General features: G+C 54.3%; 9 protein-coding genes across 9 annotated transcripts; 6 read left to right on the top strand and 3 right to left on the bottom strand.

Annotated features, from left to right (window-relative positions):
* Window positions 1-517: 517 nt before the first annotated feature.
* Window positions 518-2,337, top strand: BO97DRAFT_459948 (sulfurtransferase; the record flags this gene model as incomplete). The annotated part of the gene is made up of 2 exons (XM_025699318.1): window positions 518-535; window positions 822-2,337. The coding sequence occupies 2 exons, from the start codon at window positions 518-520 to the stop codon at window positions 2,112-2,114; spliced, it is 1,311 nt and encodes a 436-aa protein (XP_025547877.1). The 3' UTR covers window positions 2,115-2,337.
* A 175-nt stretch (window positions 2,338-2,512) lies between these two features.
* On the bottom strand, window positions 2,513-4,957 carry BO97DRAFT_428037 (uncharacterized protein; the record flags this gene model as incomplete). Its single annotated transcript, XM_025697250.1, has 5 exons — window positions 2,513-3,116; window positions 3,164-3,511; window positions 3,565-3,899; window positions 3,944-4,468; window positions 4,547-4,957. The coding sequence occupies 5 exons, from the start codon at window positions 4,955-4,957 to the stop codon at window positions 2,513-2,515; spliced, it is 2,223 nt and encodes a 740-aa protein (XP_025547876.1).
* Window positions 4,958-6,628: 1,671 nt separating this feature from the next.
* BO97DRAFT_353299 (MFS general substrate transporter) lies at window positions 6,629-8,522 on the top strand (the record flags this gene model as incomplete). Its single annotated transcript, XM_025692050.1, has 9 exons — window positions 6,629-6,875; window positions 6,921-7,036; window positions 7,083-7,149; window positions 7,203-7,342; window positions 7,393-7,666; window positions 7,717-7,817; window positions 7,868-8,063; window positions 8,112-8,222; window positions 8,290-8,522. The coding sequence occupies 9 exons, from the start codon at window positions 6,629-6,631 to the stop codon at window positions 8,520-8,522; spliced, it is 1,485 nt and encodes a 494-aa protein (XP_025547875.1).
* Window positions 8,523-9,543: 1,021 nt separating this feature from the next.
* Window positions 9,544-11,211, bottom strand: BO97DRAFT_397525 (o-methyltransferase; the record flags this gene model as incomplete). Its single annotated transcript, XM_025694147.1, has 5 exons — window positions 10,831-11,211; window positions 10,639-10,765; window positions 10,452-10,575; window positions 9,913-10,373; window positions 9,544-9,857 (listed from the first exon to the last, which is right to left on the bottom strand). The coding sequence occupies exons 1-5, from the start codon at window positions 11,101-11,103 to the stop codon at window positions 9,544-9,546; spliced, it is 1,299 nt and encodes a 432-aa protein (XP_025547874.1). The 5' UTR covers window positions 11,104-11,211.
* A 1,169-nt stretch (window positions 11,212-12,380) lies between these two features.
* BO97DRAFT_472830 (uncharacterized protein) lies at window positions 12,381-13,860 on the top strand (the record flags this gene model as incomplete). Its single annotated transcript, XM_025700177.1, has 6 exons — window positions 12,381-12,548; window positions 12,599-12,983; window positions 13,038-13,155; window positions 13,206-13,273; window positions 13,322-13,352; window positions 13,421-13,860. The coding sequence occupies 6 exons, from the start codon at window positions 12,381-12,383 to the stop codon at window positions 13,779-13,781; spliced, it is 1,131 nt and encodes a 376-aa protein (XP_025547873.1). The 3' UTR covers window positions 13,782-13,860.
* Window positions 13,861-14,352: 492 nt separating this feature from the next.
* On the top strand, window positions 14,353-14,795 carry BO97DRAFT_445924 (uncharacterized protein; the record flags this gene model as incomplete). The annotated part of the gene is made up of 1 exon (XM_025698598.1): window positions 14,353-14,795. One exon carries the CDS (start codon window positions 14,353-14,355, stop codon window positions 14,785-14,787), a length of 435 nt encoding a protein of 144 aa, XP_025547872.1. The 3' UTR covers window positions 14,788-14,795.
* A 163-nt stretch (window positions 14,796-14,958) lies between these two features.
* Window positions 14,959-17,283, bottom strand: BO97DRAFT_437364 (glycosyltransferase family 2 protein; the record flags this gene model as incomplete). Its single annotated transcript, XM_025697842.1, has 4 exons — window positions 14,959-15,005; window positions 15,117-15,515; window positions 15,795-16,904; window positions 17,076-17,283. 4 exons carry the CDS (start codon window positions 17,281-17,283, stop codon window positions 14,959-14,961), a joined length of 1,764 nt encoding a protein of 587 aa, XP_025547871.1.
* A 1,668-nt stretch (window positions 17,284-18,951) lies between these two features.
* Window positions 18,952-20,590, top strand: BO97DRAFT_417390 (Metallo-dependent hydrolase; the record flags this gene model as incomplete). Its single annotated transcript, XM_025696478.1, has 3 exons — window positions 18,952-19,228; window positions 19,278-19,409; window positions 19,464-20,590. 3 exons carry the CDS (start codon window positions 18,952-18,954, stop codon window positions 20,588-20,590), a joined length of 1,536 nt encoding a protein of 511 aa, XP_025547870.1.
* Window positions 20,591-21,506: 916 nt separating this feature from the next.
* Window positions 21,507-24,371, top strand: BO97DRAFT_437362 (putative endoglucanase; the record flags this gene model as incomplete). Its single annotated transcript, XM_025697841.1, has 8 exons — window positions 21,507-21,609; window positions 21,659-21,803; window positions 21,848-22,046; window positions 22,096-22,219; window positions 22,266-22,382; window positions 22,429-22,482; window positions 22,526-24,307; window positions 24,355-24,371. The coding sequence occupies 8 exons, from the start codon at window positions 21,507-21,509 to the stop codon at window positions 24,369-24,371; spliced, it is 2,541 nt and encodes an 846-aa protein (XP_025547869.1).
* Between the last annotated feature and the right edge of the window lie 164 nt (window positions 24,372-24,535).

Below are 24,535 nucleotides of genomic sequence, written 5' to 3'. Positions count from 1 at the left end.
TCGCTGATCAGTGCTGTATTGCTATAATATTATAATGCTCAGATCCAAGTGACAGTGCCAGACTCAACCAACGCCAATGTCAATCAGGTCTGAAGTATACTGGATAGGTAGTGCAGCCATACCGTACAGCCTGACATCAGTTCACTTTGGGTTTCACGGTCGCTACAGACTCTAATCTTGGAAAAAGTTACATGGCCTTACTGTCTCAAAGATCAAGGTTCAGTCTCTATTCATCTACTTGTACTAGACATCACCCAAGCCAACCAATTCCACTCTCAAAGCAAATCGATGCACATTGGCGCTACAAACCACCGCAGTAGTGGTAAGTGAAAGAAAGAGAAGAAGTTTGTGCACTTTAATAGCTGTCTCTATAGTCAACGCTATGGTGTTGTGCCTGTGTTTACTTTATCAGGTACAAAGTCTTCAAAATTGCTAAGTACTCACTTTTTCAGATAGGGGCAGTCCGATAATTTTGGGCATGCTTTACTCACTTCTCTATTAGATTGTATTGTACCAAATGGCTATGGAGTACCGAGTAAGTCTAGATTTTATAGTAACGATGGTAAGAGTGGATCATTAGGGGTCCGATTTGTATACTCCAAAAGCTACGCCAGGCAGTTCCACAAACCACTATACACAACCCCTGAAAACCAGCAGAATCAAGAAGATATACTCAAGCGAGATATACAGACAACAAACAATCCGACAAAGTCCCAGTAAAGTCCACCGAAATAACATGCATGCACTACAACTTACCACAACTAAGCACAGATACAGATATCTACTATGTACATAATTCCCGCTGACTAACAATACACCAGCACAGCCGAAAAGGTCCAGACTCTCGCCGCACGGCCTCACACGATAGCGCTCTAGGGATACTCCGCGATCCCTCCTCAAAATCTCACTCCACGTACCAGCTCGGAGGCATCACAGAGAATGGCGGACCCGTTCACCTCCTACCTCATCACACCATCGGAATACCACCATGTAGTCTCGACGAAAACAACAGAGCGGCGGATCGTACCACTGGCCGCTGGCCGGCCGGCGCTGCTCCCCGCGTTCGAAGCGCGGCATCTCCCTGGTTCGAAGTACGCTCTCCTACCTCCCTTGCTACAGGCGCTGCGATGAGTCGCTATGCTATGGTGTCGGCACCGTCTACTACAGTATCTAGCACCGTCAACTACAGTGTCAACTACTTCAGACGACCGCTCGTATCTCCACACAGCTTTACTACCCACCTATCCACCTACCTCAAACCTGACCTCCCTATCACCGCGTACACCCCACACCCACAAGACCAAAAAACCACGTACCAACACGCTATGCCTAGATTCTTCGACCAGTCCCTCATCCGCGACACCACCTCGCCCTACCCCCTCATGCTCCCTTCCGCCGCCGCCTTCGCCGCCGCCATGACGGCGCTCGACATCCGGCCCTCCGACATCCTAGTCGTCTACGACGCCTACGAGATCGGCACGTACAGCGCACCGCGCGTGGCGTGGATGTGCACGTTTTTCGGGCGCGCCGGCGTGCACATCCTGAATAATTTCCGCGTGTATGTGGATTGTGGGTTTCCTATCTCAGGGGGATTTTCTCTAGCGGGTGGGGTGGGGATTGGGGTTGGGGTTGAATGGGGGGAGGGGGAGGGGAAGGGGTATCCTATTCCGACCATCGCGGAGCCGGATAGGGTGATTGTGTATGAGGAGGTTAGGGGGTTAGTCGGGGATGAGGATGTCAGGATTGTGGATGCTAGGATCGCGGGCCGGTTTAGTGGGCTGCAACCTGAAGACGATAACAGCTTGCGGTCGGGTCATATCCCTGGTGCGATTAATGTGCCGTTGGCGAGACTATTGGATGAGACCTCCAAGGTGATTCTGCCGGCGGCGAAACTCAGGACTGTCTTTGAGGAGGCGGGCCTTTCGGTTGCGAGTGAGGCTCCGCGCTCGTGGATCTTAACCTGTAACTCTGGCGTTACTGCCGCTGCGCTCGATCTGGCGCTCGCGGAGATAGGTGCGAAGGGTCCTAGAAGGTTATATGATGGTAGTTGGATGGAGTGGACGAGGCGCGCGGAGGATGGGCTGGTCATTGCGGACACGGACGCACACAGCTGAGGCCGCTGTTCTGCTCATGATTGTTAGCCCACAATAACATCATTGATCCCCGCGATGGCTACTGGTGGTCTACTGGGCCAGCGCGCATGGGTCCTGCCACGCAGCCGGCCAATTTAATTCGGTCAGCCAATAAACCCAGCGAGCTGTAGTAGGTCTGCCACTCAAGCAGTTCCGGCAGACTTCTCAAAATTGTTGAAGGCCGTATGATTTCGTGTTCTATCGATAACCGTTTTCTCGGTGGGTAATATGTGATGATGGCGTGAGTCGTGTATTCTCATCGCTCATTCATGGTCATGCATCGTGTCTGACATGACGAAAAACAAAAACAATAAAGAAACGCAGAAAGGCTCCCTCGTGTATCTAGTGAGGCGTATGCAGAATTGTATCGTATGACTGTATCAGGCTGCGCTCACGCTCACGCTTACTTGATCGTCCGCTGTGCTTAGTTTATCGAAAGCCCGAATCAGGTTCTCCAGGCTTTCCCCTTGGAAACTGCTGCCCGGTGGTGTGCCTTCTCGCGTCGGATGATGGTGGACCACGTAATTCGCGGCCAGGGATTGGATCTCTTCTTGAGTCCAGAGTTTCTCGTTGAATTCCTGCAGGATGGCCTGCGCCTCGGCGGGGATCAACGTTGCGTCTGCGCTGTTGCTGAGCACCAGCTGGATTGTTCGCAGGAAGGGTCGGCATATTCGCCACGCGAGTCCCATGTGCCAGAGTCCCGACACGCAGCTTACCAGCGCTTCGCGCCATTTCGATGACCGCAGATTCGACGCTGCGTGCAGCCCGATCACGAAAAAGTAGTGGACCATGACCACTGGTATTGACTTCCATCCGTGGCAGACACGATACAATAAAATGATCGTCGCCATCGCGTCCATGGCGTCTTCCAATACTTGCTGTGGGTTGAATTGCGTCGCCGCAATGATTATATCTTTCGCTGTGGTGGCTTCGCGGGAATTGAACAACCCGCATAGGTTGACTACGGCCATATGGTAGTATAGGCTGCAGCAGTCAGCGGTCTGCAGATCTGAAGAGGAAAGGCCACCTACTGAAGGCAGAGATTGTGGGGGGTTTTATTCCTGCCTATCCCCAGTACCATCGGCAAAGTGCGTTCGAATGTGACTAATTTCCCGTGGATGATGGTGCCTTTTTGCCAACTTGGGAGGTCGACTCGGGATGGCAGCTCTGCTTCGAAACTGGAAATATCGTTGATGAGGATGAGAAGATTGCGGCGGACGCAGATCCCTGTACTTGGGTAGGGCTTGAATGTGGGAAATGTGAACGGGTAAGGTGCCCATTGCTGATTGACGTCGGAGAGAAGGGCTTCTTCCGGCGACAAGAAGTTCTCCGGAGGAGCTCGCCAGGGTGAAGGTTTGCGCGACAATTGCATGGTTATTCTATTCAGCGTCAGCGCCTTCCACACCTACTCACACTGGAGATCGACACTCACGATTGCACGTCGTAGATGCCGCAGGCGATGAATTTATGTGCCCAGTTGTTTCGCTGTGCCTCCGTGACGGAGTCACTGTGGAAGACCGCCGACGAAGAAAGATGCAACCCGAGCTGCAATGCCATCTGGCCCCCATAGTAGATGTATTGCACCCCGATCTTGTCCTTCCCCGTGGCGTTGAAGAATAGCCCTAGAATCAGGCTGGCTTGAACGGTGGTTAAACATACTTTGTCTTTGTCCCGTTGCCAGAGACGTCCGATCTCTCGAAACAGTCGCTTGGCAATGGACATCTCTTCCCTCCTGTCCCATGGTTTCTCTAGGTCGTATGAATAGTGCTACCTTGGTCAGAATAAGCAGACCAGGGGATAGCAATACATACACACGCAAAGAAGAGGATGGCGTGCACCAGCAGGGAGGAGCAAAACTGCGTCCGTCCCGACTGGAAGTCATCGAGGAACACACGCGGCTCGATCAAATGCCAGGTGGGGTTGTCCCAGACGAAGAACAGCGAGAAGAGGTGCGAAGCCACCGGACTGTCGACGACGGTCGTCCATTTCTCCGCCGCAGTGACCGTGTATGGCGGATGTCGACTGATCAGCTCCGCTTTGCCCGAGAGCCGATTCAACCAGGCGCGCTGCACTCTGCTGAGGGTGACGCCGGGCCGTTGCGTTGACACCTGCCGGTCGAGGTGCATGGCGGCATCATGGACCGATGAGCTACGGCGGATGGTATCCACCACGGCCGGCAAGGCGGCGGGATCACAATCGTGGATCACCTGGTAGATCTGATGCAATTCCCGGAGCTGCCCCTGAAGCACCGACAGAGCTTGATCTAGACTTTTAGGATACTGAAGCTCCGCGGATGGGGGCTCTTCCTCCTGAGACTGTGGAGCCCCAGGGACGACCTGTGAATAGACTAGTTCAGCACAGCATCACGGGTCAGTGACGACAGAAGTCAAGTCACATGGGGATTGAGGACTCACTTCCATGTTGTTCTCCACTGGCGCCGACTCTGTGGGAAGCTGATCGGTGGTTTCATCGTTCTGGTTCGCGGGTCGGGAGGAGATGAGTTGGAACATGCGCTCATGGCGTCGGATGGTGCTCCGCAGCAGGGTAAGCTCCTTCTGTTCGAGGGTGCGTTTCTGCTCGGAATAGGTACATTCCAGGGCCAAGCCATCGCACTGGACACAAGTAGGCTTCCCACCATTGCACTTGGCTTTGCGTTGTCTACACGGATCGCAGGCACGTGAGGTGCGTATGCGGGAGCTAGATAGTACGATCCGGGACCGATCTCGCGGGATCAGGACTTTGGCCCGGGAAACTCGATCGGACGCCCCAGCTGGTTGGCCAGAGGGCCCAGTGAGAGCGGGGATAGGGCCCCTCTTGGTGCGCATGTCCAAGGTCTTCGAGTGAAAGATGAAGCCCCGATCGACTTAGACAGTCATGATCGATAAGATCGGAGAAATGCAATTGGCAATCGGCTGGTTGGAAGGTGTTCGTGAGTTGAGTGAGGGGGGGGGGGGGGGGGAAGGGAGGGATGGGGATTTGAAGCGGCTGGAAGATTTTTGTGGAAAGGGAAGATACTTCCACCATGTTGGACTCAACCCGAGAAAAGGATGTGGGGCACACAGAATATTTATCTTAATACTCGAGGTGGTGTGCCAATTCGGAATCCTGGGGGTGATCGGGGGGGAGGGAGAGAGAAGGAGAGGGAGAGGGAGAGGGAGGGGAAAGGAGGATCTATTGTTGCGGTCAAACCTCTCACACATTTGCTTTCAGTTGGTTCACCTCATTAGTACTAGGGTGATGAATGAACAGGGTGTAAACTGACTGATCAGGTGAGAAGAAGCCGAGGTAGGACGGAAAAGTTTCATCCTGTTGATCGCCTGGTCATTGGTTGCCTGCCGGTCGCGCCTCGTCACGCCTTGCAGATGCCTCAGGCAGACACTGATCCAGGGAGTCAGAGACAGGGACAAGGGGCACATGAGGTAGATAGACTACATTCGTACGGAGTACCTAGTTTCATCTTTTGCCTTATAGAGCTGACTACAGCGAGCTATTGTCCTTTGGGTCATTTTCATCTTGTGTCTTTTCGTGCACTTCCCCTTCGTCGACGACGTTTCTGAAGATCTGTTCCACGAGTTCCACAAGCAAAGCAAGTCCCTTGATCTTTCACCCTCCAGGGTAAGCTCTTGCTTTCATTTTCCATTCATACTAGCCAAGCAACCTTCACTTCATCGTAAAAGCCAGGTATGGCTCCTTAGACCGCAGTTTGTCGATTTATCATAAATGATGCGATCGAGAGAGGACGGATGCGTCATGGGACTGCGGAGTACCTATATTCCCCGCCATCGAAATCTTCTTATGCCTGCACAAGCACGCTGACTAATTTTTTGTGACCATCCAGCATCCTCAATAACTACTGGCTGATCTGCAAGGGCGATCCATCCCTCCCTTCTGATGCCATCAACACAGTCTCACCGCCACTGATTGGAACACGCCCCTGTCCATTGTTCGAGCACCAGCAATGCCTTTCAACAAATGATCTTGGCTGGATGAACAATCCAGAGTCGCAATCTATAAGAGAGGTCTTTACTAGATTGATATTTACTTGCCGTTAACGGCCCGCGACCACCTGTCAACACTACTTGGGCCGGCAAACTGGTCGACCGACAAAGTGACACACCTTGCTCGTGGTATAAGCCAAGCGTTCCTCTTGCTTGTCCGGGCTTGCCTGTCATCAACATGTCACCACAATCATGGTCGGGATGGGCTCCCAGTAGGTATTCAAACATCACCGGCTTCCATACTCCTAACACCTCGCCCGCCGAACTGCGAGGAGACTGCGGTACTGCCAGCCAGCAAATAGAGGATTTGACAGCCACCTGCGCCGCCCGCATTCCTCAAAGACCCCTTGCGTGACGCCTGAGGAACGTTGCACCTGGTGAAGCAAGCAACCGCGTTGACCGCTGGGCGTTCCCCATGAAAGCTTGGATCACCCGGGGAACATTACTCTCGTCGCGCCCACTTCTTGAGTCGTCCAGACAGCAAGCGCCCTCGTGATAATGGAACAGAAGCCCCTGAGCTTCCACAGAGCAAGCACCACATGTCGCGGCAGGAGGCAAAGAGAAGAGACAGAATGGGATCCGGCCCGCGAGCAGAGGCTCTTGCGCAAGATGGACCTGCATCTCATGCCCATGCTGACTCTTCTCTATCTGTTCTGCTTTCTCGACCGGGGTAACATTGGCAATGCCAGGATCGAAGGCATGGAGGAGGACCTTCACCTAGTTGGTGCACAGTATAACTGGGCGCGTATGTGTTAGCATCGGATCACTCTACTCTTAGCTAACCTCTCAGTTACCGTGTTTTTCTTCACGTATGCTGTGTTTGAGCTTCCGTCTAATCTGATCTTGAAAAAGATCCGCCCATCGATATGGATACCAACGATTATGGTCGCCTGGGGAGTTGTCATGGTTAGTCGCCAATTGCTTTATAGCTTACTTGTCTGACGGGTTCAAGACTTTGACGGGCGTGGTTTCAAGCTACTCTGGGCTTCTCATTGCGCGGCTTTTTCTCGGCATCACAGGTATGGGAGTCGTCGTGTCCGTTTCAGTTTTGTACAATCTAACGATCCTGCAGAAGCGGGTCTTTACCCTGGAGTAGCCTACTACATCACGATGTGGTACTCGCGTCATGAGGCGCAGTTGCGACAGGCCATGTTCTTCAGCGCAGCAAGTTTCGCGGGTGCTTTCTCAGGAATTCTGGCATTTGCGATCGGAGTATGTTGAGTATCTCCGTTTTCCTCGACTAAGCTCTAATCGTATGCCAGAAAATGGATGGGCTGAGTGGCTACTCTGGTTGGCGATGGATCTTTATCATCGAGGGTATCGCCACGGTTGTCGTTGCGATTGGGGCCTACTTCCTTCTCTATGACTACCCGGATACTGCGTCGTTTCTCACGGACGATGAGAGGGCGTGGGTTCTGCATCGCCTGCAGTTGCAGTGGTCGGACAACGGCAACGTCGTTCCAGACACCATCGAGTTCAGGTGGAAGTATGTTTGGGATGCGGTGAGCGATTGGCAGGTCTATCTGGGGACTCTCAGTAATTCTACCTGACACCGTCTCTGAAATGATCACTACTGACCATTCCAGTCTACCTGGCGATGGTGTGCCCTTTGTACGGCATTTCCTTCTTCCTTCCCACGATTATCAAAGACCTCGGCTTCACATCTTCGACTGCACAACTGCTGACGGTATGCATCCTTACTCCATGGTTTATGTCATCTCAGTACTCAGCGTGCAGGTTCCTCCGTACGTCGCCGCTGCCGTCGCAGCTGTCGTATCCGCCTGGTTTTCCGACCGCATGGGGCAGCGCTCCCCGCTCTTACTGTTCCATATCTCCTGCATCGTATGTGGGTTCCTCGTGTGTCTAGCTGGATCTTTGACTTGGGTGCCGGGTGTGATCTACTTTGGAGTATTTCTTGCAGTCCTCGGTATTCGTCTCTCTCCTATGAATCCCAGCGCAATGACTTACCGCGTCTCAGGAGTCTACCCTGCAATCCCAGGGCTTGTCACCTGGCTCAGCACCAACCTCGCTGCCAGTCATAAACGTGCCGCAGGAATGGCCATGTACATTGGCATCGGTAATTTCGCGGGAGGTCGGTCGATCTTCCTTACGCCATATGGAATCCTCATACAGTCCATGGATACTGACCGGTTATATAGCAATATCATCGCACTTCTACCGTAAACAAAATGCTCCGCGATACATCCTCGGACACTCCCTCGAGCTGGGGTTCGCTCTGATGGGCGTGATCTGTGTGGTATGTATGAGAGTGGCGTATCAGCGCATCAATGCGCGACGGGTGGATAAATTAGTAGAGTTGAGACCGGACTATACGGTTGACGAGTTGAGGGCAATGGGTGACAAATCGCCGACGTTTCGGTATACGTTCTAGCTTGAGGGGCATATGCCTGGATGGTGGCGCTATTAATATGAAAATAATGTTGTTTGTCGTCGGCCCGCTCAAACATTTCTTGCAGCACGGTCGGCGATGTTATCTACCTCCTTATCGAAGTCCTCTCGTTCTCAATCGTCGCATTACCTTCCTCTCAAAATATGAATCTCTTATGCGCCTTGCTCTCTGAATTGTTTCAATCGATCTTCACTCGAGATGTTCTTGCGTGGTTTTGCCATTCAAGTATGTTTTGTCATAGATACGACCGATTCATTGCATACCGCCCATGGTGTCTGAAGGTGCGAGCGGGCGTGGTGTCATTATTCCGCACAGCGTCTTATAACTTGACAGTTTCCTCCAGTCCCTTCACCACCTCAATGGCTCGACTTCTCTTTCACTAAAAGCACTAATTCAGACGAATAGTCTTTCAACCTTCACTTCAATACCAAACTGCTAGACGCTTATCAGCCTGGTTTACTCCGAGGCACCAGGGCTCGACCGTGCTTGCGGCTACTCGCTTATCGACTTCTTCCATTCTCATACGACAATATGCTCACTATCCATATTTATCATGAATCCCCAGCCTCCAGAATCAGAACGCGCTTTCTCATTTTCGCAGATACGCACGGCGACGACTCACCCCAGAGTCACTACAATCACCCTGCGGATGTTCTGATTCACTGCGGTGATAGGACAGACTCTTCCTTTCTTACGGAGTATGAGACGGCGATCGAGCAGCTTCAACATCTCAAAGCACCCCTCAAGCTCGTCATTGCCGGCAAACATGATTTTACCATAGACAATGAAGCCTTCAACAGAGAATAGAAAGTGAAAACCTGAAAAACGATATGCATCTGTTCCGGATACTATGCGGTGACAAACTGGGGTCAGGGAGCGTTTTACTAGTCCAAATCCAAGCGGGATCGATTTCTAGACAAGGGGACACCTTTCAGTTTCCAAAACGGGGCGTGACTCGAGATCGCTGGCCCTAACCGAGCATGAAGAAAAGTCTCATCCCCAATCAAGCAACCTCACACTCAATCAAACTTTCTACTCCCCTTCGAGCCGTCCAGATCTTTACCACTTTCAGTCCCACTGACTCAATTAATGCACGCCACTGGCTCTCCGTCCGCTCCCTTGACGCGAAGTCTGCCATCATGATGATATCCAGACTAGTCGTCTCCCAATACGCATTGGTACTTGGAATTACGTTTTCATTGATCAGCAACTTACTGTATCCCTCGCGCATAGCAGGGACCAGGCTCCGCAGGATCCGGCGACAATCGTCGTCCGTCCAGTCGTGCAGAGCGGAGTGCATGTAGTATGCTCTTGCCCCTATCACCCTTATCAACATCTCAGGTAGAATGCGAGGGCGACGACAAAAACCTACCGATAATAACCTGCTCATCGAAGAAATCATGCACCATCAACTCAATCCTAGGATCCAGGTTCAATTCGCGCGCCTGCGCAACAACATCAGGGAGCTCCTGCACGATCAGTCGGCCCGCGAGATCGGGCCACTTGCGGCGGAACTCAGATAGGTCGTGGCCCATGCCGCCGCCCATGTCGACCAAGAGCACATCTTCCGTGGAAACGGTGATTTCCTCGACGAGCCTCCGTACAGGGTAGAACCCTGGGTCCATCCAGCTCGGACGACCCTGGCGGTAGGCGGACATGTGGTTGTTGAATTCGCTCGCGTGTTGCGGGTGCTGCTTGAGGAAGTCGAAGAAGTGGAGGTCCGTGTCGAAGCCTCGCTGGAAGGCGCTCTTGGTGCCGTCGTTGGGCGTGGTGTAGTTGGTTGCTTTGAGGTGGGCTGGGAGGGCGAGGACACCCGCGGTGATGCAGCCGGTCCTTTTTGTCCGAGGGTATAGAGGTTAGATGGTTGGGTTAGGTGAGTTTGCTTGTGGACTTTGTGTGGGAGGTGCCTACATGCAGGGGTACGCGTCGCTGTACCGGGCGGATTGCATGGAGATGGAGAACCCCGTCCGCCGGTATTCGTCCGGTCCGGTTTCTTTGATCACCCCCATCGCGGCAAGGTGTTTGAGGATGCGTGCTGGGTGGAGAGAAGCAGATCAGTCTGGGTTCACGTCGGACGTATAGCGCGCGTTGCGTGTACCAAGCATCACCGGATTCACACCCGTTGCCAATGCAAGCTCGGCTGCAGACTTGGGCTTTGCGTCCCGCGACAGCGCCCTGAAGAGGTCTAGGTCCACTGCTGTTTCGATCGCTGCATAGAGAGTACTCTGGTTTCTATGAGCATACTAACTGCGACGAGTGGCTCTCGGGAAAAAAGACAGGAAGGGAATACCTGCGACCAACAGTGTCGGATGATCGCCTCGCGCGGCGTCTCCAAGGCATAGACCAGAGACCTGGCCGAATCGAGGATCTTGCTTCGCTCGAGCTCATCATTTTCGGTCAAGTACGCTTCCCCGTGCAATGTGATCCTCTTCAATAGTGCGGGGACTTCTTCCGGATCGTTTGGAGCGATCGCGACATTGCCGTCCACGAAAGCCTCTTGGATCGGTTTCTTGATGTGTCCATTGTTGTGACCGTTCACTGTTCCATTGATTGCACCTGCCATTGTGTGTATGCGATTAGTAGGAGATAGGATTAATGGGAGGACAATTGAGTCGAAAGGGATAGTTCACATCAGACCCATCCAGTGCGGATAGGCCCTGATATAACAGACAGGAGACCGGCGCTCAACACGGTAAGCCATTGGAACCAAAAAGGAAGAGATAAATCTATCTTCCTCCACGCCAGAGTGTGCCAGCATTATTCTCTAGTGGGCGTCCAGATGCCGGGGTAATTTGTTGTCTGAGCGGTTGTGGAGATGAAAGCGCCATGGTTCGGACGGAGAACCGCATTCCATCGACATGTGCTTCCCTCCCGTCTGCTCCGTCTGTCCCTCTCCCCTCAATACCCAACGTTGCATCGAGGATCTCATCCACGAAGACCGCGAGAGACACACTCTCTTTGATTCAGACTTTAAAGCATTGTCTTGCACGAAGATCATCTTGAGGATTTCGAGCCACAGTCCATGAGTTGTTTCCCACGAGGCCCAACCCTCGCTGAACGCCAGGCTCCGTACGACCGTGCTAACGTCCTCCCCGTTCATAGGCATCCTTGCAATTGCAACCCCTGACAGGGTATCTTCCTCTTGATGTACTATATTCACCATCTCCTGACACATTGCTCCGGGCTAGTCGAGACTCTTGAGCATGGCATACTTACGAGACAAAGACCGATGCGTCGACGCAAATAGCTCAGACTCCGAATACTCCAGGCAGCACTGGCAAGCAATGCACTGATGTCAGGCAATATAAGCGCCATTCATATAAGAGAAACCAGGCAAACAAAGAAACCAAGCTTTAGTGGATTTCCGGCTCCACAAGGCGGGCTGTCACTCGGCTCAACGGCTTTCTTTCGATCCAGTCACACAAGCCACGGTTAAATCATCCCTGTCATGTCGTCCCTCTAGTCTCGCACTACCTTGGGGTTGTTGACTCGTGGCTCAAATTGCTTCCTTGACAATTACGAACCCCTGCTCGATAGTCGGAGCCATTACCTGACTTGATGATGGTCGGACGCTATCTGTTGCGTAGCGACCAGGAGAACGGTCGAATTGGGTGTACCGATGGTAAAGTACGAGCATATGAGTTTGTCTGTGCGATGATCCATGAACGAGATGGCAGGTCGGTGGGACTTTCCCAAAAGTGCGAGTTCCTGTCATTGCCCCTTGAGATGGTGCGTGTACAAATTGCGCAGGGCGAAGCGATGATTTGAAAGCTCGTGGTGCTGCCGTGTTCAGCTTATTCTTGTCAATCGTTCCTATCGAGCTTGCAACAGCTCCCAGCCATGAACTCACCTCGCGCAGCTCCGACCGACGACAAAGGGCCGACCATCCTGATAGTGTTGTGGACTTTGACGGGTCTCACGACAGTTTTAGTGACCGCGCGCATCTACATCCGGGCAGGCTTGCTGCACAACCTCGGTGTAGATGATTGGGTCATTGCGTTATCACTGGTAAGTAAAACTTATCCCGCCAACCAGATCATCACTTAACAATGCCACAGCTCATGGGAGTTGTGTACTGCATTTTAACTACCATAAACGTCCAGCTTGGCTTCGGGAAGCATGCATGGCTGTTAAGCACCACTGCAATCGAGACTGCGACCTTCCTTAACTGTCTCAGTTTCCTCTTCGGCATCATCTCTTTTACGCTCCCCAAGCTAGCGGTGACCGCAATGCTGAATCGCATCTTGAACGCGAGCCACATCCAGCGTGTCTGCCTGTGGGCTCTCAGCACGTTGACAACGATAGTGTCCGGAGTATGCATCATATTCCTGTTCACCATGTGTGACCCACCTCGAGCTCTGTGGCAAACCAGGCTTGCCATCGAGGGAAAGGCCACCTGCAAGAATGTGTGGTTGTTGATCGACTACGCTATCTTTACTGGAGGTTGGTCTTTTTCTTCTAGCTTCGGACCACGTGCAGCACGAGCTAAGTAATCAGCTCTCTCCGGCTTTGTCGATCTGGTCTTAGCAATTTATCCCAGCACCGTGCTGATGAAACTGCATATGTCACTGCGGAAGCGCCTCGCTTTGTGCGCGGCCTTAGGTCTCGGCTCCGTGTATGTTCATTAATCATCGCTCGAGACACGGACTGATGAATTTTTTCCAGCGCATCTGCTATGGCGATTATCAAATGCACCCAACTGAAAAGTTTGGCAGACCAAGAAGACTACACATGTGCGCTTTTCCTCCCGTTGCAGTTTTCCGGTAACTGACCGAGAACAGACGGAACCGCAGATCTCATCATCTGGACAAAGTATATTAACCTCTAGCCTTTGCCACCTACTAATCAAGATACAAGGCTGACGTGAAACGAGATGCTAGTATCGAATCCAATATCGTGATCATCGCCTCGTGTATTCCCACCCTCCAACCATTTCTTGAACTCCTCCTCGGAAACCGCACCGCTAGCTCATACAGCAACAGTCGCAAACGAAACAAATGTGGTTCGAGCTTCCCCGACGACTCTCACGACAGCCGCAGTAAGGGGGCCAAAGCACAGAAGAGGAACCTCACCATTGCGACCGTCGAAAGTCAGGAGCACATCATTCCGAACCATGATGGAGACCAGAGGTTGAAGGAGAGCCACATGCTGGGGATGATTCGGCGGACGGATAACGTGACCGTTGAGTTTGAGCAAAGACAGGTTGAGAACGAGGTGGCGCGGTCACTGACTGCGTGGTGACCAATCTTTGACCATGTGTATTCCTTTTGTGCTGTTTGTCCTGGCTTGCAGGCTTGCAATCGCAGCTGATATTCAGGAGGTTTAGACCGTGGAAACAGGACGTACACGGATGACACCGATGGATAATCTCTTTCTCTTGTACTGCGTATGAGAGGGCATTGGAGCCATGGTCTAGATCAACTCTCTCGTTAAACTTCCCGGGGCCATCGAACCTAATTAGGTCGCAGGATTGTCGCGGATGATCTCATCGTTTGAAGTTTCCAAACCTGGAATCACAGAATTCAACAACTCAATTTACATCTGCTCGGCAGAATCTTGGAACCTCTCGCCGCGTCGCGGGTCCTGCTATAAATAATAACCCTCAACTTTACCCCTTTTACTAGAATCTGACACGCCGGATCATCTTCCCCGGATTGTCTTAGGCTTCCAGTCGAGTGGATGCGATATGAACAGAATAAACCTTGGTGGGAATCAGCCTTCTCTGCTGTTTAACCTCCCCTTCTATACTCTTGGTAACATACTCTCCGAACACCGTCAGACTTATTCGAATCCGCACTTACGACTGTCAATAATGCTGACACGAAACATCAACCCCGAATCCCCCCCTCGCCCCGAACCAGAAGAATACCTCCTCCTCATCCCCACCGGCCTCCTCCTCTTTGACCGGACAGGCTGCCCCACAATCCACTGGATAACCAGTCTCCTCGGCGCAGGCCTCTACTCCGCCGACGTCTGGATCATCCTAGAATGCATGTGCCTGTACCTACCAGCCACATACCCGCGCTACGCCGCGAGCCTCTTCGCGGCAAACGACTTCTGCAGCTCGGCCCTGGCCGCCGGGGCCGTGCATTACGGCGTGCTGCTGTATCGCAATCTGGGCGTGGACCGGGGCTCGACTGTTCTCGCCGGACTGGGCGTGCTCGGCGTGCTGGGCATGGCTTTGATCTGGCTGTACGGCGGGATGTGGAGACGACATTCGCGGTTTGGCGATTCTGGCCTCATCTAGAACCCCCACACTATCCTTTACTGTGAAGTGGAGTATAAGCGTCCCGAGGGAGAACCCCCGGACCCCCCTTTCTTTCAGCTTCCTGGGCACCTCAATTTAATATGGAAATCTCAAAGAGGATAGAATACCATACCAACCTTAGCAGTTCGATAACAAACCTTTATTAAATACCTAGTAAACAGCGCAACCCATCCCCCTCCCCCATCCACCATCGAGACCTAGAACCCAAACTCACAAATAAATCACAGCAACTCCCAACCCCACCAAAACAACCCCCACAAAACCGCCCTGCCCCCACACCCGGCCCCACGATTTCCGCTGGAGCGCACACCCCTCCCTTACCGCAGCACACGGCTGCACCATCCCTGCTCCCTTCCCATCCCCCTTGTCGAGGACTTCCAACCCAGCCTTCCGCTCCGGAAACAAGGGGGGATATACAAGATGAAGAACAGGCTCCGCCAAACTCAGCACAACGAGGTACGTGATATGCAGCAGCGGGGGATAAACCATCCCCGTCAAGACCTTCCCCTCTGGGTTTTTGAATGCGGAGGTCACGCCGTAACACAATGCGACGAGGGTGGTGGTGAGGAGCGCGAGGCTGGGCGCCATGCTTGCGTGCCATTTCTGGGCCGTGCGGGTGGTCGTGTTGGTTTCGGCCCCTGTTATGAAGGATCTGTTCTTGGGTTTGGGGGTAATCAAATGGAAGCGCAGGATACTCCATATATGGCCTATTCTCTATCAGTATATTTTCTGTGAAGAATGAGGGGGTGGGTGAGAGGTGGAAAGGGGGTCCTGTATCTCTTTCATTTCATTTCTCTGGGATTGAGGTGTGCCAGGGGGCTGAAAGGAAGGGGGGTCCGGGGGTTCTCCCCCGGGAGAAGCTCATATCTGGTTCATAGAATGAGGTGTGCCAGGGGGCTGAAAGGAAGGGGGGTCCGGGGGTTCTCCCCCGGGAGAAGCTCATATTTGGTTTGATGGTGGAAGTGGGGAATGGGGAAAGGGCTTACAGGGGGCGAGCCAGGTATTTTCGAGGTGGGCGAAGGGGGCGGTCTGGAAATCGGTGTGCGCGGACTGGAGACAGGCGAAGAGCCAGGCGAGGGCAACGTGGAGCAGGGCGAGGGCGAGCTGGAGGCGGACGTAGGCGTGGGTGGGGATGAGGGAGCCGGGGTTGAGCAGCAGGGCGGGCACGGCGACGAAGATGGCCAGCAGGCCGACGAGACGGCCGGTGATGCCGAGGCCGTTGAGCACGATGGCCCACTGCATGCGCGCGGACATGGTGGCGTTTGTGGGGGCGCGCAGCACGCGGGTCTGCTGCGTGTGGCCGATGTGCCAGCGGTTCTGCTGGGCGACGTGGCCGGCCAGCGAGGTGGGCACGAGGCCGAACTGCAGCGGCTCCTGCACCTGGACGGTCTCGTGGCCCAGGCCACGCAGAACCAGCGACAGCTGCCAGTCCTCGGAGAACGAATAGGTCGGGTAGCCGCCGGCGTCGACGACGGGCTGGCGGCGGAACAGCGCGCCGGACCCGGCGTCGATGGCGCAGCCCTGCCGGTCCAGCTCGGCGTTCTGGCACGTGTAGAAGTGCAGCCGCGACTGCGAGAACGGGTCGCCCGTCGGCAGGTTGTAGAAGTACTGGCGCGTGGTCACCAGCACCGCCTCCGGGTTGGCCAACAGGTGCGGCAGCGTGGCGCGCAAGAACTCGGGCGCCGCGATCGAGTCCGCGTCGAAGATCGCGCAGAACTCCGGCCGCGTCTTCTCCTGCAGCGTTAGCAGCGCGTAGTTCAGGTTGCCCGACTTGGCGAACACCTGCCCGCTCTGCCGCCCGCGCGAGTGGTACGACAAATGCGGCCATTCAGCCTGCAGCCCCGTCACCGCCGCACGCAGCGCCGCAGACCCGCCGTCGTCCAGCACCCGCACGCGGAACTGCGACATCGGATAGTCCAGCGTGCACGCCGCGCGCACCGTATCGAGAATCACTTCCACCGGCTCGCCGCAGCACGGCAGCAGCACCTCCACCACCGGCAGGTCCGCGTCGCCGTGCAGTCGCAGCCGCGCGCGGGCTGAGTTGCGCGGCGCGCGCCCGGACGCCGCTATCAGCAGCTGGTCTTGTCGCGACAGCACTACAGCGGTCAGTCTGTGCATCTTGGGATGAGGTGCTCCAGGAAGCTGAAAGAAAAGGGGGGCCCGGGGGTTCTCCCCCGGGATCGCTCGGGCCCCTGGAGGTTTCCGGGGAAGAACCCCCGGACCCCCCTTTTCTTTCAGCTTCCTGGCACGGGTGTCTGGTTACTTACGCGCGAAGATGCCCTCGATGGCCAGCGTCAGCCACATCTGCCATGTCTGCGCGGGCGAGGTGAGAAGCAGGACCAGACGCAGCACGAAGTACACCTGGAACGTGTGGATGGCTGCCTGGGCGACGTAGTAAAGAGCGCCGCGGTACCTCAGTCCGGCGACGATGCGCGGGTCAGGAGGCAGCTCCTGAATGTTGAAGCCAGACGCCATTTGCGGGAGTGAATGGACTGGAAGTGTTGCTAGACGTGTCCCTGATCCGATCCGAGGACTGTACGAATCTGCGGCTGACAGAATCCGCGCGAGACTCGACAGTGGTCAGTCGCAAGCGGCGCGCATGGGGAAGGCAGAGTGCGTTGCGAGGAATACAAGGGGAAGAGAAAGTTGCTGGAGGCCAACGGCCAGGACAGGAGGTTTTGTGCGCGGCCAGCGTCGAATTTAGTTCTAGAATTTACCACCAAGACGGTCCACTTATTGCCGGATGGGGGAATGCTGTAAACATTCGGTTCCAGGTTCGGGACTCTGGCAGACTGCGGGGGAGAACCGATTGGCAGGCTGTCATTCTTCACCGCTTGGTGGTGATGTTGGCAGTGGCGTTCTATTGTAGGCTCCAATGTAGATACAGTAAACGTCGGCATGTCGGTCTAGACTGGGGTCGGAGGGCGATGAACCTCATCCCTTCCTTCGTGCACGGGTGATCGTCCAGGAGTGTTTCCACCGCTGATCTTGGGGCCATCTCTGCCTGTCAGTCATTCACTGCTGCGCGAGATCCCAACCCGCAGTCTACCCCTATTCCAGCCAGAGTCACCGCACGTGGTTAGACGAGAGGCATTCCCGCCACAGTTGGGTCCCCTTTTCTGTGGGTTGCAGACCGCCTCGTCCCGTTCTGTCATTGTCCGGGCCGAAGTTAGCGGCTGGCTTCTGTTGCTTCCGACAGAGAGGGGGTGGGACTTGTGGCTGCTGGACAGGATGTGTGGACTGTTTGGCAGGGTTGAGTACTCGAATGAGTGAGTAAGTGATCACTCATTGGCATCTCGCTGGGAACAGTGAGGTCTGCGTCTCGCAGTTGTGCAGAAAGGAGGAGATGCACGGAGCATTCCAAGTTGTGGATGCCACCTAGTATGGTTTGCCCCCGCGCAAATCGGCTAGTCCCGTTTGCATTAGCGTCGCGAGCTTAGTGTGTCAGGTGACCTTTCCACCAATGAAAGAACTGATGGTGATTCCAGACTTTCTGACTCAGCGGATAGGCGGCGGCTGGTAAAGGTTTCTCCGCGCCGGCTTAACATCGGTATCGACTCTTGGAACCTGAAGGGTTGCTGATGGCGTCAATTAGGTTAGTCTTCTGTATCTGCTTAGGGAGTAGCTCTGAGTAATCTTGGATTCGATCGGAGATTGGTCTGCTCGTCTGCATTTGCCATCTCTTCCTCTGTCTATACGTCTGTCTACTGGTACTCATAAGAAGTATTATGAGTAGCACTCACCTAGTGGAAATATACTGACTCCACTTTGTAAGATAACAGCCACAAATGTATATTTGCGAGCACACCTACTATCTTATTGGTTAAATGCTTCAAGATATGCATCCTGGTTATCAGTCCACCATAAAATCCTATAACCTATCACTGCTATAGCTGGGGTGAAACCTTCCCCTCACCATGACGTGGGACGATTCCAGACCCACGGCGGGATTCAGTCAGCGACGCGGTTCGCTCTCTCGTCTGTCCGAAGCTGACCAACGCAGCCCCCATTTCATAACTACACTATGCTGACAATATAAACAACCAGCAGCGACGCGTTCCAAGTCAGCTCACGCTCGCGCAGATACAGCACTACGCTCATCCCAGACAGTTACCGCCGCAGCTTCCAAGCCATTCACCCAAGATGCCGTCGCTACTTCTGCAAAACGCAACAATCCTAGTCCCCACCGGCGACAAGAATGACTATGTCGTTCCTCTGCGCAACCACTCCTTGCTCATCGAGGGGAAGAAGATCGCGCAGATTGCACCAGACATCAAACCACCTTCGCAATCGACTCAGATCATCGACTGTACCGGGAAGATCATCTCCCCCGGCTTCATCGACACGCACCACCATCTCTGGCAGACTCAACTGAAGGGCCGCCATGCCGATCACACACTGATCGAGTATATGCCAACGGGTGCGTCGTGCCGCCCTCACGCAATGCAAGCATACTGAAACAAAGACAGGAAACCTGCAGCAGGTCAACTACACAGCGGAGGATATCTTCTGGGGTCAGCTCGGGGGCTGCCTCGAGGCCTTGGATGCGGGCACCACCACCGTGGTCGACCATGCGCATATGAATGTCACTCCGGTGCACTGTAGGTCTTGCTCACTCATATGGATTTGGCCCACAGACTAACACGCACGATCAGCATCGAATGGTCTCGCGGCCACCGTCTCCTCAGGCATCCGCTCCATCTTCTGCTACACCCCCACCGCGACGGTCAAGACCTGGAAGCCCGAAATCGAGATGAACACCAACATGCTCGATGACTGGGTCGTCGAGCAGCTTGAGGAGCTGGCGACAGCTGCCCCCTTCGGCGACGGTCGCGTACACATAGGTCTTGCTTTCGACGGGCTCTTTCTACCGAAAGAGGTGGTCGTCGCGTTGTATGACCGAGCCCGCAAAGCTGGCGTCAAAACAATCACCACCCATTATGTGGGTCAATATCTCAGTAAGCCCGACCTTGGACTTTCGTACATGACAGGTACTGACGAAGCAGGCGACCAATCGCTAATTGACACCCTCGACGACTATGGTCTCCTGGGCCCCGACATCCTCCTCTCGCACGGCAACAATCTTACACCCAGCGACATCGACAAACTCGCCAAAGCAAAATCCTGGATCTCCGCCACCCCTGACACAGAGATGCAGATGGGCCACGGAAACCCCGTCTGCTTCCAAGACGGCTGCACAAACCTCTGCGCGCTCGGCATCGACTGCCACAGTAACAACTCGGGCGACATTGTCACGCAGATGCGACTCGCGTTGCAGAGCGAGCGCGCCCGCCGGAACGAGAAGCTCCTCGCGCAGGGTAAACATATGCGGTCGCTGGACGTGTCGGTTCAGGATGTCTTCCGGCTCGGGACGATCCAAGGCGCCCGCGCGATCGGCATGGGAGATCAGCTTGGCTCGATCGAAGTCGGTAAGCTTGCTGATCTCGTTATCTTCGAGGGTGACAGCCCGGCGATGATCTGCGCTGCGGAAAAACATCCCATAGCCGCCATCGTGCTCCACTCGTCTGTGCGTGATGTGGATACTGTTATTGTGGATGGGCAGATTCGCAAGCGCGCAGGACGGTTGGTGCCTGTGGATATTGATTCCTCGTTCCCAGACGTAAGCATCGCAAAGAAGAGCGTGGAATGGAAGGACGTGGCGAGGGAATTGATGGACAGTCAGGAAAGGATCGAAGTTGCGGGGATGCAAGCTGGGGCTATGGGCGATCGGTTGACGGAGGCGATGAAATTATTTCATATCGACTCCAGCAAGTTTGTGTGAGCCGAGCGATAGATCAGCCTGCAACGAAGAGGGGAAATGATTACCCATAGTAGCCTCAATACTCCCTATCTCCGTTCCCTTTCAAGCACGGTCTGCTTATCCGATCAGCTCGTCTTTTAATATGGCGACTCGGACCGATAGCCGCTGATATTTTATAGATGGAGTGGAAATAGGCTTGGACAGCGAAATGGCGTCATCTACAGAAACCCACATTCATCAAGCACGAGTTTCATCCAACCACCTGATGTTCCTGGCAAGTCTGACTGACTGTTCAGGTACCGTGCGGAGCGGCACGTGGAATGACTAGCAGGGGTGAGCAGGGATCTTTCTCTCGTCATCTCGTCCTCTCTACTTCTTCACCCTCTCATTCCCCCTCCCAAGCCTACCCCTGCATGAAGGAGTGAACACCATCCTGCAAGTGATGACTTGCCTTAGATTGCGGAGCATTTCCGCCGGCATTTATCCATATTACCCCTGATCAACAGGGGATTCAACTCCCGCCTTCACGTGTATAATGAGTACCGCCGGAGATCCGTCCGTGGACAATCCGTTCATTCGGCTCTTGGCTCATTCCGAACGCCTTCCGCTGCACGGTGCGCGCTTGACCCATGTCACACGATGTCTGTAAGATTTGATTAGCTGACAACCTAGGTTAATTCGCGAATTGTAGATGTAGTCTGTCCGCACGTCCCCCCCGCGAGAATGACCGCGCCATGACTCTGTAAGGCGCAATATGGTGGAGCAGCGGGCGGAGGCTTCTCCGAAGGAGGATGGCGTATCGGAGGTTAGTGGGCTGCCAAGGACGAGCATGAGACTTTGACATCAAGTTTGTCTCGTTAAAGGCAGTGAAGTTAAATAGGACTTGCATTGCTCTTCGTCCCACCACGATACTGAGCCAGCGACCAGCACCACCACCATGGCCCGTACCAGTCTGGCCTTGCTTTTTGCAGCCCTCTTGGGTGAATTTGCAGACGCTGCGGCGTCGCAGGCGTATACTTGGAAGAATGTCGTCACGGGTGGTACGTTCCAGAATTGCTTGCCATGGTCAACACGTGCTAACTTCAATAGGTGGAGGAGGCTTCACGCCCGGCATTGTCTTCAATCCCTCCGCTAAAGGGTTAGCCTACGCGCGCACTGATATCGGAGGCGCGTACCGGCTCAACTCTGACGATTCGTGGACTCCGCTGATGGACTGGGTGGGGAATTCCAGCTGGTGAGTTCCTTGCTTGATGGTAGAAGGCCGAGCTGACTGAGTAGGCATGACTGGGGCATCGATGCCATTGCCACCGACCCCGTGGACACGAATCGTGTCTATGTCGCGGTCGGAATGTATACCAATGAATGGGACCCGAATGCGGGATCGATCCTGCGTTCGACGGATCAGGGCGATACCTGGGCGGAGACGGTGTTGCCGTTCAAGGTTGGAGGCAACATGCCTGGTCGTGGGATGGGAGAAGTGAGTCGATTGACCCTTATGCCAAATGGATGGAGCTGATGCGATGTAGAGATTGGCGGTAGATCCACACAAGAATAACATTTTGTACTTCGGTGCGCGCAGTGGACATGGCTTGTGGAAGAGCACGGACTATGGAGCGACCTGGACCAATGTCACTTCGTTTACCTGGACTGGTAGGGCACTCTTGTCCGCGGTTTGGATTGAGCTAAAAGTATGCAGGGACATTTTTCCAGAATTCGAGCTCGACATACACTTCGGACCCGGTTGGTATCGCTTGGGTGACCTTCGATTCGACTTCGGGTAGTTCGGGGTCTGCGACTCCGCGAATCTTTGTTGGTGAGTAATTTGTGTGTGGTCTTTGTTGTGTCTAACCGGTCGATAGGCGTCGCCGATGCGGGCAAGTCCGTCTTCAAGTCGGAGGATGCGGGTGCTACTTGTAAGTTTCAGCCTTGTGATTACGAGCAAAGCTGACTTGTCAGGGGCTTGGGTGTCTGGAGAGCCTCAGTACGGTTTCCTTCCGCACAAGGGAGTTTTGTCTCCCAAGGAGAATACACTCTACGTCTCTTATTCCAACGGAGTCGGTCCATACGACGGCACAAACGGAACAGTCCACAAGTATAACATCACCAGCGGAGTGTGGACTGACATCAGCCCCACCTCCCTGACGAGCACCTACTACGGGTACGGTGGTCTGTCCGTCGACCTCCAGGTTCCTGGCACCTTGATGGTTGCTGCGTTGAACTGCTGGTGGCCGGACGAGCTCATCTGGCGCAGTGTTGACTCTGGAAAGACCTGGTCGCCTATCTGGGAGTGGAACGGCTATCCGAGCATAAATTACTACTACAGCTATGATATCAGTAACGCCCCGTGGGTGCAAGACACTACTTCGACTGCTCAATTTCCTGTCCGTGTCGGATGGATGGTGGAAGTCCTGGCTATTGATCCTTTTGACTCCAACCACTGGCTCTACGGCACGGGTCTGACCGTGTACGGTGGCCACGATTTAACTAATTGGGACTCAAAACACAATGTGACCGTGAAGTCACTAGCGGTGGGAATTGAGGAGATGGCTGTGCTTGGACTCATCACGCCACCTGGAGGGCCAGCGCTGTTGTCTGCTGTTGGCGACGACGGCGGGTTCTACCACTCGGACCTGGATAAGGCGCCAAACCAGGCATTCCATACCCCGACCTATGGCACGACCAACGGCATCGACTATGCAGGCAACAAGCCTTCTAATATTGTTCGATCCGGAGCCAGTGATGACTACCCCACCCTTGCCCAGTCGTCCAACTTTGGATCGACCTGGTACGCTGATTATGCCGCCACCTCGAGCACCGGTACCGGAGCGGTGGCTCTGTCCGCCGACGGAGACACTGTACTTCTCATGTCCAGCACCGCTGGCGCATTGGTATCGAAATCGCAGGGTACCCTGACTGCCGTCTCCTCCCTACCGTCCGGGGCAGTCATCGCTTCGGACAAATCCGACAACACGGTCTTCTACGGTGGATCCGCGGGCGCAATCTACGTGTCGAAGAATACCGCGACCTCTTTCACTAAGACTGTATCCCTGGGATCCAGCACAACGGTGAACGCCATCCGCGCCCACCCCTCCATTGCGGGAGATGTCTGGGCGTCGACCGACAAGGGACTCTGGCATTCGACCGATTACGGTAGCACTTTCACGCAGATCGGCAGCGGCGTTACAGCTGGCTGGAGCTTCGGGTTCGGCAAGGCCTCCTCGACCGGGAGCTACGTGGTGATCTATGGATTCTTCACCATCGACGGTGCGGCCGGACTATTCAAGAGCGAGGACGCTGGCACGAACTGGCAGGTGATCTCAGACGCGTCCCACGGGTTTGGGTCCGCGTCTGCCAACGTGGTCAACGGCGATCTGCAGACGTACGGACGGGTCTTCGTAGGCACGAACGGACGAGGAATTTTTTACGGCAATCCCAGCGGAAGCTTGCCGGCGGCGACAGCTACCGCATCGGGGTCGAAGACTTCGACGTCGTCGACCACGTCGAAGGCCACCAGCACGTCAACCTCATCGGGCAGTACCACTTTGAAGACGACCACCTCCTCGTCCAGCACGACCTCGAAGGCGAGCACGACTACATCGTCTAAGACGACCACCACGTCGAGCGGAAGCACGGCGACGGCGGCGGCGTACGCACAGTGCGGCGGCAGTGGATGGACGGGGGCGACGGTCTGCGCCAGCGGATACACATGCACCTATGCCAATGAGTTTTACTCCCAATGTGAGTTTTCGGCGGGCGACTGATGTTATCATAACTGACCGTCACAGGTGTTCCATCGTCATGAGTGAAGGTGGGAGTGTGGAAGGATGGGTGTTGTGTAAGAAGGATCTTGCCTGTTGCAGACTTTATTTATAGTTACCAGAGAGATCGTTATCTGTATTTGTTGATATTTGATGTCGTTATTTCCTAATATGATCTTGTAATTTGAATAATGGTCCTCGGAGAATG

Source organism: Aspergillus homomorphus (assembly GCF_003184865.1).
Source record: "Aspergillus homomorphus CBS 101889 unplaced genomic scaffold BO97scaffold_44, whole genome shotgun sequence".
In the NCBI taxonomy this organism is placed as follows: domain Eukaryota; kingdom Fungi; phylum Ascomycota; class Eurotiomycetes; order Eurotiales; family Aspergillaceae; genus Aspergillus; species Aspergillus homomorphus.
The sequence above is the reverse complement of the archived record's forward strand: the minus strand, read 5'-3'. Positions and strand labels throughout refer to the sequence as shown.